Source organism: Macadamia integrifolia, unplaced genomic scaffold (assembly GCF_013358625.1).
Source record: "Macadamia integrifolia cultivar HAES 741 unplaced genomic scaffold, SCU_Mint_v3 scaffold453, whole genome shotgun sequence".
NCBI classification, from domain to species: Eukaryota; Viridiplantae; Streptophyta; class Magnoliopsida; order Proteales; family Proteaceae; genus Macadamia; species Macadamia integrifolia.
Genome location: NW_024870454.1, coordinates 555,062 through 567,849, shown reverse-complemented (window position 1 = coordinate 567,849; position 12,788 = coordinate 555,062). Strand labels below are relative to the sequence as shown.

General features: G+C 34.8%; 2 protein-coding genes across 2 annotated transcripts; both read right to left on the bottom strand.

The window, feature by feature from the left end:
- Window positions 1-688: 688 nt before the first annotated feature.
- Window positions 689-2,104, bottom strand: LOC122068705. Its single transcript, XM_042632586.1, has 3 exons — window positions 1,628-2,104; window positions 1,073-1,510; window positions 689-991 (listed from the first exon to the last, which is right to left on the bottom strand). The coding sequence occupies exons 1-3, from the start codon at window positions 2,102-2,104 to the stop codon at window positions 689-691; spliced, it is 1,218 nt and encodes a 405-aa protein (XP_042488520.1).
- A 5,120-nt stretch (window positions 2,105-7,224) lies between these two features.
- Window positions 7,225-8,718, bottom strand: LOC122068704. The gene is made up of 3 exons (XM_042632584.1): window positions 8,422-8,718; window positions 7,985-8,328; window positions 7,225-7,792 (listed from the first exon to the last, which is right to left on the bottom strand). Exons 1-3 carry the CDS (start codon window positions 8,716-8,718, stop codon window positions 7,225-7,227), a joined length of 1,209 nt encoding a protein of 402 aa, XP_042488518.1.
- Window positions 8,719-12,788: the final 4,070 nt, after the last annotated feature.

Genomic DNA, 12,788 nt, shown 5'->3' with positions numbered 1-12,788 from the left:
AAAAAAAATGAAGAAGTAGCAACTTGGTTCACCCAAATCCGAGTTAAAATGAGGAAGATATAACTATTTGAAGTTGGAGCAATGAGATAGCCTGAAATAGAATCTTCGTAGGAGTGGAGTAGGCTACGCCAGCGGCACGCGCAACATGGTTGCAAATCTGGCCTCATCAAAGAGAAGCTCTTAATCTAGACCTTTGTTAGTTAAAACGGGAACGACAAAAAAATTGTTCGGTACGGACATATTTTAAACGGATCAAAATGTAAACAGGACGGTCAAAAATACGGTAAAAATAGGAAAAAATAAAAAACCAACAATACATGTTTTAAAAGTTTATATTTAAATAATAAGGTGTAAAAAAAAATGGCAATATATAGACATAAATTGACATAATAATTCTCTAAATACCTGGATAACAATCAAAATAAATATAGATAATATTCATATTTCAATCCAAATTCTAAACCTATTATATCATGAAATAACATCGAAAATATATCCATCCAAAGATTAATATAAGATTCAAAATACACCATTCAAATATCCAAAATATATCATTCAAATATCCAAAATCATCATCCAAATTTCATAATCCAAAATGTATCATCCAAATTACATCATCCCATTTCATTAAATAAAAAACACAAATGTATCATAATATAGAGTTAGGTTGATCATGAATAGGTTCAACTTATGTCTCTTCAAGTCTCTCTGTCTCCAACTCAATGTTTACATCAGGCAAGTCACAATGTTTCTCTAGGTCAATAGGTTTTGTATCCTGAATTGCTTGGCTTTCATACTTCTCCTTCATCAAAGAATTCATTCTAATGTATACCAAATCTTCTAACATTTCTGAAGTTAATCTGTTCCTCTTCTTTGTTTGTGCTGCATCCCAAACACTCCAATTCCTCTCGCAATAAGAGGAACTACAAGGTTGGCTTAAGATTTTGCAAGCAACCTTTTGAACCATAGGAAGATAACCACCCATATATTCCTACCAAATCCCTACAAATTAACACAAGTAAACACATATAAGGATGATTTACAAATAGAAATATAAACTTAATTAACTAACAGACCTACTTGGATGGTTAGTTTTCATTAAAGACTTTCCCGTGATATTGAACAAATTTGGGCTCCTCATTCGATACTCAACCATTTTTGCAATGAATTGCTCACAATCTTCTAGAGGAACCATGGTTGCCACAATACGTTCTTGAGCTTGCACAACTGTACTTGTCTCAATAAAAAGTCCACCATCAAACAAATTATTAGGATTTAAAGCTGCAGCAAGCACATGAACATGATGAATTATATTCTTTTCCATCCTTATATCAAACAAATCCAATATGGTAAAGTACTTTACTCCATCACTCTCTTTTAAAATTTTTAATTTTTCATTTGCCCTAACAGTTACTTCATACAAGTAACATGCAGTGGAACCATCTGAATCAACAATGCAAAGAATCCTAATGAGAGGATCTATAAAAGCAATAACCTCCTTTGCCTTGTCCTAGAATATGTCAGATTGAATTATGTTGACAATCTTTAATGTTATTTCAACTCTATTGCAATGGAAGTCTCTCTATTCAGATGATGCAACCAATAGCCTTAACTCATTCTCAACTACAATAAGAGATTGGAGCATTAAAAAATTAGTAGCAAACCTTATCTTGCAAGGTTGCTTAATCGCTTTGTCATTTTTAAATTCCCTCATTAAGGCTATAACAGCTGTGTGCCTGTGCATATAATCCAATACATGTTCACCACCATCAATAATTTTCCTCACCCATTTAACATACTTATAGATATCCTTTAAAGGTAAATTAATCCCATGTGTAGCACAATTTGTCCGATACATATGAGACCATTTTCCAATCAACATATCACCACAACAATTATAGTTAACACCATTATCTAAAACAAATTGCACAACATGTTGTGGTCCAACCATTTCAATAACATCAGATATTTCTCTAGAAAGATATCCCGCAGTAATACTATTTGAACCACATTCAATACACTTCAGGAATACAGCCCCACCAGGAGAATGAGCCATCACATTGACCCAAGACCTCTTCTTTAGGTCAGTCCAAGAATCAGACATTATTATGCAACCTGTGCCACCTCATGTTGACTTTATGTTGCTCACATATTCTATGATCTCTACCTTAGCTTCAGGAATCAAACGGGTATGAAGAGTAGAGTAATTAGGAATAACAAAACCCTGACGATAGACACAAGCACCTTTCATCATTTGAATAAAAGATTTTGTCTGAATAACATTGAAAGAAATGTTATTCTTAACAAAAAATTCTCCTATCATCTTTTCTAATGACTTCTTGTCTTGTTTAGCAGCCAACTCTACCATTGTGATTTGATGAATGTCCTACCATGAGAGTTTGTGGAACCAATTCCACTTTCTAGGGTCTCATTTGTCCTTTTTCTTTTTAGATGCACTCAAATTCATTTCTGCACTGGCTTTAGCTTGAACATGGTCAGGAACTTTAGTACAAATTTGAACATTATGGCCAGCCAAGCAAGCCAAATGAGCCTTCACTCGAGTAACACTATCGGAGTAGTCAAGTTCACAATAATTGCATTTAAAACAGCTCGGCCCAAGTTGTTGTACATGTTCCCAAAAATTATCCTTTTTTCTAGCCATTTTTCAATAATATCAAGTACCTACATAATATGCAATCAAATATTTATTCAAATTTAACATATATGATGAGTTTATATGAGAATTGAGAATAAAGAATTAACAATTAACAATCAAATATTTATTCAGATTTTAACATATATCTTCACAACAAATCCATGCCTAAAGAGTAATTCCCAAACACCTAATGTAGCATAAAATATTATTCGGATTATGTATAGGGGCAGGAATAGTTGCCTGAGTAAAAAATCAGTAGTTCCCTTAAGTAACCCAAAAAAGAATTCAACACAAGCTAGCATAGAATAAAACAACTTCTTTCCATAATCCATTGTACACATCAATGTTGCAGTATTGGAATCGTTGTGTCGTCTTTTTTAAATTCATAAGAAGAAAGTTGGAGTCTTTTTTGTAAAGAACTGTGAAGTGAAAGTTTTAATTATTTTTTAATATCCATTTTTTTACTATTAAAAAAACGGATACGCGTTTACAACGGTTTTAAAACTTCAAATATCCCCGTCCTCGTTTTTTACCAACTTTTTGTGGATAGTTCGGCAAACGGTGTTTAAAATGGGAAAAAAATGGTTCGGCATTTTAAATGCGTTTTAAATGCGAATAAACTAACAAAGATCTAGACTATCTGATTAAAATAATGGATAGTAAATCTCAGCCACAAGATTTGAATAAAGAGTCAACTCATGATGTCAGCCGTCAGCAATCACTTTTTGTTGTCAATTTTTGATTGGTTAATTTTTCAGATTTTAAGGGAGCTTGTGTCCCACTCACAAAAGTGAAAGGCTTATCAACCATTGGATCCGAATCCTTCAAAATAGCTTTAATCAGATCTTATGAGATCATTAATATCGGAATCTTTTTTATACCTTCTATGCACGTGCGAAACACCACAACATACCTTGATAAAGTGTAGCACCAGTGCATCAAGGCTTATGCACCTAACTAATCAAATCTCACGCGTAATCATCTATATCGTCCATGTCAGTGCAAAATCTCAGCAGCCTTTGGATAGGCATCAAGCCTACGTGGTCGAATCTGGACTATCCATTTCACTTCCCTTTACTCATCTTTATTACAATCAAGCCCCTGCTTTCATATATTTTAGTGCTTAAAGACCCCCTGCGACTCAGACCTTCAAAATATTAAAATTACACAAAAGCCCTTAAAATTTCAAAAATAAATTCCAAAAAATCCACCCAACACCGAGAGCAATCGATGAATTTTTGGTTTGGATTTTTGAATCGGCTTCACGGAAACACTTATAACTTTTTCATACGATATCCGATCGAGATGAAACGAAATGCATTGGAACCATGATTGGACGCTCTATGACTTTTTAGAGGACCTGATCATATGAATCAACCATATAAAAAGATCAAAATACCCTTAGTTCTTTCTAATGATGCATCTTTCTCATACATAATCGGAACGCGATGAAATCAGAACCATTGGAAAGATTGGATTTTTATTGTATCATTACATGGAGAACACTTCCTTTAAAAAATTCATCTTCAATGTTGAAATTGTCATCGACTATCACAAATGCCATAACTTCTTCATATGGTATCGGAATGCGATAAACTTAGATGCATTGAACTAGATAAATTATAATCTATATTTTTCATGAGAAACGATCTTCCAAAAATGTCATTTTCACTATCAAAAATGCCCCTGGGCGTAAATAGGCTAATTTTACCAGTTTTGACTAAAAAACCCATACCATATACTAATGATGTATCAAACCATTCCATGTATACCAAGCGGCTCTTTTATCTCATCGGTGACATTGGACACTGTCATGTAATCATTTCCATCCACGTCACCCAAACTGGCCATGTCATCACCGCCACATGGCCGAGTTGCCAACAATGACAACCATAAAACAACAACCTCTATAGGTATATTTAGAACATAATACATTAGTTTAATTGTCCATTGTTTTATTCTCAAAAGGTTTTTAAGATAGGTATAAAAAGATTTTCAAAAATAAGTTGAAAGTGACTTATCATTATGTCATTATCAAACAATGTCAATTGTCATGCATATTTTTCAAGTATAGATATGAAACAACAAAATGTCTCATACCAAAACAGCAAAAAAAGTAAGGTTACTAATTATTTGACACCATGAGGGATGTAAAAAAGAAAATCAATATTTTACTTTTTTAGTATGATATATACACAAAGGATTTGCTTTTTGACATCCCTCATGGTGTCAAATAATTAGTAACTTTATTTTTTCTCTTTTGGTATGAGATACAATTTTTTTTCCACCGAGGATGATAGTGATATTTTGTATGTGTACTTGAAAAATGTATGCAATAATAACACATTTTGATAATGATATAATGATATGTCACTTTCAACTTATTTTTGAAAATTCTTTTATATTCCTATCTCAATATCTTTTTGAGAATATGACAAAAGACAATTAAAATAAGATGTCATATTCTAAATATACCTATGGAAATGTCATTTAAACTCTCCATATTTATGCACACTAGTGTTGTGCACGACAATGTGTCTGCCTCTTTCCTTTTACACCCTTGGAAAAGTCCCCCTGCCCCTCCCATCCCAACCACCCATTGGTTGAGCCGCTAGCCCTAAGAAAGCTAGTGGCGTACCCAACCTCCTTCCATATGTGTCAAATAATTTGTAATCTTACTTTTTTACCCTTTTAATATGGAAACATTGTCCTGCACCCATGGAGGATTGTTCATCCACTAGAGATGGTTCATCCACCATTCTAGAGTTCACAAACCCTGTATGGTTTTAGTACCTTCCCAAAATACCCTCTCAATATCCCCCACCATGCATCTCAGCCCCTTAATGAATGGATTCCCATTCATAATGGGCACAAGAAAACTTAGTCTAAACATATATATGGAAAAAAGATTGCCATGATGGAAACCTATGGACTCTTATGAACGCCCTCTCGCATACCATCTATAGACCCCGCACTATCTCCTCATTAAAACCCCCTATTAGATGATTCTATTTCACTCTACATCAATGGTGGAAAATTGCATGCACTTTACTACGGGTGTAAGTTTGGCCCTGACAACTCGAACTTGCCTTGTCTAGTCTTGAGCTTGAACAGTGCCTAGGGTAAGATTTCAAACCCTGAAGGTGGGTTAGGGTTGAAAAACAATGATGTTGGGTTAGGGTTGGGTCGGTCATGGGTTGAGGCCTAGGCCCAACCGGACCCTGATTTATATAATATCATTTAGGGCTATCATAAAAGGATAGGGCTATCATCCTATCCTTTAATTCAAAGTAATAAAATTTGGGTCGTTGATTTTTATGGTTAGGTATCCTAAACATCTATTAATGTGTTGCACTTCATAATTTTAACTGTGTATAATGCTTTTTATTATTATTATTTTTTAATGCATAAAACACAATGGAAAAAATAGGGTCAATCGGGGTTAGTCCAACCCTGACAAAAATCTGAGCCAATTAGGGCTAATCAGGATTAGCCCGACCCTGGAAAAAATTGGAGCCAATTAGGGCTAACTAGGCCCAACCCGGCCCAATTAGGGTTGGGTAGGACTGACATGAGCTCGATAGGGTTGGGCCCTTTGTTAGTTAAAACGGGAATGGTAAAAAAACATTGTCCGGTACGGGCATGTTTTAAAAGGATCAAAACATGAACAGGATGGTCAAAAATACTGTCAAATACGATAAAAAGGGGAAAAAATAGAAAATGGACGATATGTGTTTTAAAAGTTTATATTTAAATAATACGGTGTCAAAAAAAGGGCAATATATAGACATAAATTGACATAATAATTCTCTAAATACCTAGATAACAATCAAAATAAATATAGATAATATTCATATTTCAATCCAAATTCTAAACTTATTATATCATGAAATAGCATCGAAAATATATCCATCTAGAGATTAATATAAGATCCAAAATACACCATTCAAATGTCCAAAATACATCATTCAAATATCCAAAATCATCATCCAAATTACATAATCCAAAAATGTATCATCCCATTTCATTACAAGAAAAAACACAAATGTAACATAATATAGAGTTAGGTTGATCATGAATAGGTTCAACATATGTCTCTTCAAGTCTCTCAATCTCCAACTCAATGTTTACATCAGGCAAGTCACCAAGTTTCTCTAGGTCAATAGGTTTTGTATCTTAAATTGCTCGGCTATCGTACTTCTCCTTCATCAAAGAATTCATTCTAATGTATACCAAATCTTCTAACATTTCTAGAGTTAATCTGTTCCTCTTCTTTGTTTGTGCTGCGTCCCAAGCACTCCAATTCCTCTCGCAAGGAGAGGAACTACAAGGTTGGCTTAAGATTCTGGAAGCAATCTTTTGAACCATATGAAGATAACCACCCATATATTCTCACCAAATCCCTACAATTAACACAAGTAAACACATATAAGGATGATTTACAAATTGAACTATAAACTTAATTAACTAACAGACTTACTTGGATGGTTAGTTTTCATTAAAGACTTTCCCGTGATATTGAACAAATTTGGGCTCCTCATTCAATACTCCACAATTTCTGCAGTGAATTACTCACGATCTTCTAGAGGAACCATGATTGCCACAATACATTCTTGAGTTTGCACAACTGTACTTGTCTCAATAAAAAGTCCACCATCAAACAAATGATTAGGATTTAAAGCTGCAGCAAGCACATGAACAGGATGAATTATATTCTTTTCCACCTTTGTATCAAACAAATCCAATATGGTAAAGTACTTTACTCCATCACTCTCCTTTAATTTCCTTAATTTTTCTTTTTCCCTAACAGTTGCTTCATACAAGTAACATGCAGTGAAACCATCTGAATCAACAAGGCGAAGAATCCTAATAAGAGGATCCATAAAAGCAATAACCTCCTTTGCCTCATCCCAGAATATATCAGATTGAATTATCCTGACAGTCTTTAATGCTATTTTAACTCTATTGCAATGGAAGCCTCTCCATTCAGATGATGCAACCAATAGCCTTAACTCATTCTCAACTACAATAAGAGATTGGAGCATTAAAAAATTAGTAGCAAACCTTGTCTTGCAAGGCCGCTTAATCTCTTTGTCATTTGTAAATTCCCTCATTAAGGCTATAACATCTGTGTGCCTGTGCAAATAATCCACTACATGTTTACCATCATCAATAATTTTCCTCACCCATCAAACATGCTTATGGATATCCTTTAAAAGAAAATTAATCCCATATGTAGCACAATTTGTCTGATATATGTGAGACTATTTTCCAATCAACATATCACCACAACAATTATAGTTAGCACCATTATCTGAAACAAATTACACAACATGTTGTGGTCTAAGCATTTCAATAACATCAGATAATTCTCTAAATAGATATCCAACAGTAATACTATTTGAACCACATTCAATACACTTCAGGAATACAACCCCACCAGGAGAATAAGCTATCACATTGACCCAAGACCTCTTCTTTAGGTCAGTCAAAGAATCAGACATTATTGTGCAACCTGTGCCACCCCATGTTGACTTTATATTGCTCACATATTCCATGATCTCTACCTTAGCTTCAGGAATCAAACGGGTACGAAGAGTAGAGTAACTAGGAATAACAAAACCCTGACCATAGGCATAAGCACTTTTCATCATTTGAATAAAAGATTCTGTCTGAAAAACATTGAAAGAAATATTATTCTTAACAAAAAATTCTCTTATCATCTTTTCTAATGACTTCTTGTCTTGTTTAGTAGCCAACTCTACCATTGTGGTTTGATGAATGCTCCTACCATGAGAATTTGTGGATCCAATTCCACTTTCTAGGGTCTCATTTGTCCTTTTCTTTTTAGATGCACTTAAATTCATTTCTGCACTGGCTTCAACTTGAACATGGTCAGGGACTTTAGTACAAATTTGAACATCATGGCCAGTCAAGCAAGCCAAATGAGCCTTCACTCGAGTAACACTACCAGAGTTGTCAAGTTCACAATAATTGCATTTAAAACGGCTCCGCCCAAGTTGTTGTACATGTTCCCAAAACTTATCCTTTTTTCTAACCATTTTTCAATAATATCAAGTACCTACATAATATGCAATCAAATATTTATTCAAATTTAACATATATGATGAGTACATATGAGAATTGAGAATAAAGAATTAACAATTAACAATCAAATATTTATTCAGATTTTAACATACATCTCCACAACAAATCCATGCCTAAAGAGTAATTCCCAAACACCTAATGTAGCATAAAATATTACTCGGATTATGTATAGGAGCAGGAATAGTTGCCTGAGTAAAAAATCAATAGTTCCCTTAAGTAACCCAAAAAAGAATTCAACACAAGCTAGCATAGAATAAAACAACTTCTTTCCATAATCCATTGTACACATCAATGTTGCAGTATCGGAATCGTTGTGTCGTCTTTTTTAAATTCATAAGAAGAAAGTTGGAGTCTTTTTTGTATACTAAATTGTGGAACAAAGTGATTCTAATTTACCAAACAATTTTTGCAACTGAACAGAGAGAACCCTTTTCTCCTATATAACCCAGAAAAAAATAAAAAGAAGAAAGGAAAAGAGTAAAGTTGGAAAAGTACTAGTTCTATATAAGGAAAAGAAGAAAGAAAGGAGGAAAGAGAAAGTCATTCCTGTTCTTCTTTCTCCAAGAAGAAAGAAAGGATGAAATTAAAGAAAGGTTGTTGTCCAATCAGATGATGAAATTCAAAAACAGGTTTTTGTTATTTCCATTGTTGAATTAGGGGGTGTGGGCAAGATAACTCTGGCCTAGCTTGTCTATAATGATCCTAATATAGAGAAACATTTTGAAAGACGAGCTTGGATTTGTGTGAGATTAAGGCAATGATTAAGGCATGAGATTTAACCAGATCAAAAAATAAAGAAATCAGAAGGAAAAAAATCAAAACCTCTTTCTGCAACAATAGAAACAGAGGCGAAGTCGAATCCGGTGTTTGCTCTTGCGTCCGTCGTCCGTCGTCCATCGTCCGTCGTCCGTCGTTAGATTGTGGACTATTGGGAGAGAAGACAGGGATGAAGTCGAGTCAAGTACTCTAGTGTTTGCGCTCGTCGTCCGTCCTCTGTCGTCCTTCGTCATGAGGTGTTTCCACTGGCCATCGTCATCGTGGATCGTGGACTCCGATGTTTCCGTCGTCCGTCGTTGGGAGAGAAGAAGAGAGGAAGAGAGAGAATAGTTCGGAAAGTAAGGGTTTGATATGAAAGTTTGGGAATGGCCGAATGGGGTGAAGAACTATGAAGTGAAAGTTTTAATTATTTTTTAATATCCATTTTTTTACTATTAAAAAACGGATACGTGTTTACAACGCTTTTAAAACTTCAAATATCCCCGTCCCCCTTTTTCACCAAATTTCTGTGGACAGTTCGGCAAACGGTGTTTAAAATGGGAAAAAAACGGTTCGGTATTTTAAACGGGTTTTAAAAGCGAATAAACTAACAAAGATCTAGACTATCTGATTAAAATAATGGATAGTAAATCTCAGCCACAAGATTTGAATAAAGAGTCAACTCATGACGTCAGCCGTCAGCAATCACTTTTTGTTGTCAATTTTTGATTGGTTAATTTTTTAGATTTTAAGGGAGCTTGTCTCCCACTCACAAAAGTGAAAGGCTTATCGACCATTGGATTCGAATCCTTCAAGATAGCTTTAATAAGATCTCATGAGATCCTTAATATCGGAACCTTTTTTATACCTTCTATACACGCGCGAAACACCACAACATACCTTGATAAAGTGTAGCATCAGTGCATCAAGGCTTATACACCTAACTAATCAAATCTCACGAGTAAGCATCTATATCGTCTATGTCAGTGCAAAATCTCAGCATCCTTTGGATGGGCATCAAGCCTACGTGGTCGAATCTGGACTATCCATTTCACTTCCCTTTACTCCTCTTTATTACAATCAAGCCCTGCCTTCATATATTTCTGTGCTTAAAGACCCCCTGCAACTTAGACCTTCAAAATCTTGAAATTACACAAAAGCCCTTAAAATTTCAAAAATAAATTCCAAAAAATCGACCCAACACCGAGAGCAATCGATGAATTTTTGGTTTGGATTTTTTAATCGACTTCATGGAAACACTTATAACTTTTTCATACGATATCCGATCGAGATGAAACGAAATGCATTGGAACCATGACTGGACGATCTACGACTTTTTAGAAGACCTGATCATCTGACTCAGCCATATAAAAGGATCAAAATGCCCTTAGACATTTCTAATGATGCATCTTTCTCATACAGAATCGAAAAGCGATGAAATCAGAACCATTGGAAAGATTGAATTTTTGTCGTATCGTTACATGGAGAACATTTCCTTTAAAAATTTCATCTTCAATGTCGAAATTGTCATCGACTACCACAAATGTCATAACTTCTTCATACGGTATCGGGATGCGATAAAATTAGATGCACTGGACTAGATAAATTAATATATCTTTTTCATGAGAAACGATCTTTCAAAAATGTCATTTTCACTATCGAAAATGCCCCTGGGCGTAAATAAGCTAATTTTACTAGTTTTGACTAAAAAACCCGTACCACATACTAAGGATGTATCAAACCATTCAATGCATACCAAGCGGCTCTGTTATCTCATCGGTGACATTGGACACTGTCATGTCATCATTTTCATCCACGTCATCCAAATTGGCCACGTCATCACAGCCACGTGGTCGAGTTGCCAACAAGGACAACCATAAAACAACAACCTCTATAGGTGTATTTAGAACATAATACCTTAGTTTAATTGTCCATTGTTTTATTCTCAAAAGGTTTTTAAGATAGGTATAAAAATATTTTCAAAAATAAGTTGAAAGTGACTTATCATTATGTCATTATCAAATAATGTCAATTGTCATGCATATTTTTCAAGTATAGGTATGAAATAGCAAAATGTCTCATACCAAAACAGCAAAAAAGTAAGGTTACTAATTATTTGACACCATGAGGGATGTAAAAAAGAAAATCAATATTTTACTCTTTTAGCATGATATATACACAAAGGATTTTCTTTTTGACATCCCTCATGGTGTCAAATAATTAGTAACTTTACTTTTTTGCTCTTTTGGTATGAGATACAATTTTTTTTCCACTGAGGATGATAGTGATATTTTGTATGTGTACTCGAAAAATGTATGTAATAATAATACATTTTGATAATGATATAATGATATGTCACTTTCAACTTATTTTTGAAAATTCTTTTATATTCTTATCTCAATATCTTTTTGAGAATAAGACAAAGGATAATTAAAATAAGATGTCATATTCTAAATATACCTATGGAAATGTCATTTAAACTCTCCATATTTATGCACACTAGTGTTGTGCACAACAATGTGTCTGCCTCTTTCCTTTTACACCCTTGGAAAAGTCCCCCTGCCCCTCCCATCCCAACCACCCATTGGTTGAGCCACTAGCCCTAAGAAAGCTAGCAGCGTACCCAACCTCCTTCCATATGTGTCAAATAATTTGTAATCTTACTTTTTTACCCTTTTAGTATGGAAACATTGTCCTGCACCCATGGAGGATTGTTCATCCACTAGAGATGGTTCATCCACCATTCTAGAGTTCACAAACCCTATATGGTTTTAGTACCTTCCCAAAATACCCTCTCAATATCCCCCACCATGCAACTCAGCCCTAAAGAATGGATTCCCATTCATAATGGGCACAAGAAAACTTAGTCTAAATATATATATGGAAAAAAGATTGCCATGATGGAAATCTATGGATTCTTATGAACGCCCTCTCGCATACCATCTATAGACCCCGCACTATCTCCTCATTAAAACCCCCTATTAGATGATTCTATTTCGCACCACATCAATGGTGAAAAATTGCATGCACTTTACCACGGGTGTAAGTTTGGCCCTGACAACTCGAACCTGCCCTGTCTAGTCCTGAGCTTGAACAATGCCTAGGGTATGATTTCAAACCCTGAAGGTGGGTTAGGGTTGAAAAACAATGATGTTAGGTCAGGGTTGGGTCGGTCATGGGTTGAGGCCTAGGCCCAACCGGACCCTAATTTATATAATATCATTTAGGGCTATCATCCTATCCTTTAATTCAAAGTAATAAAATTTGG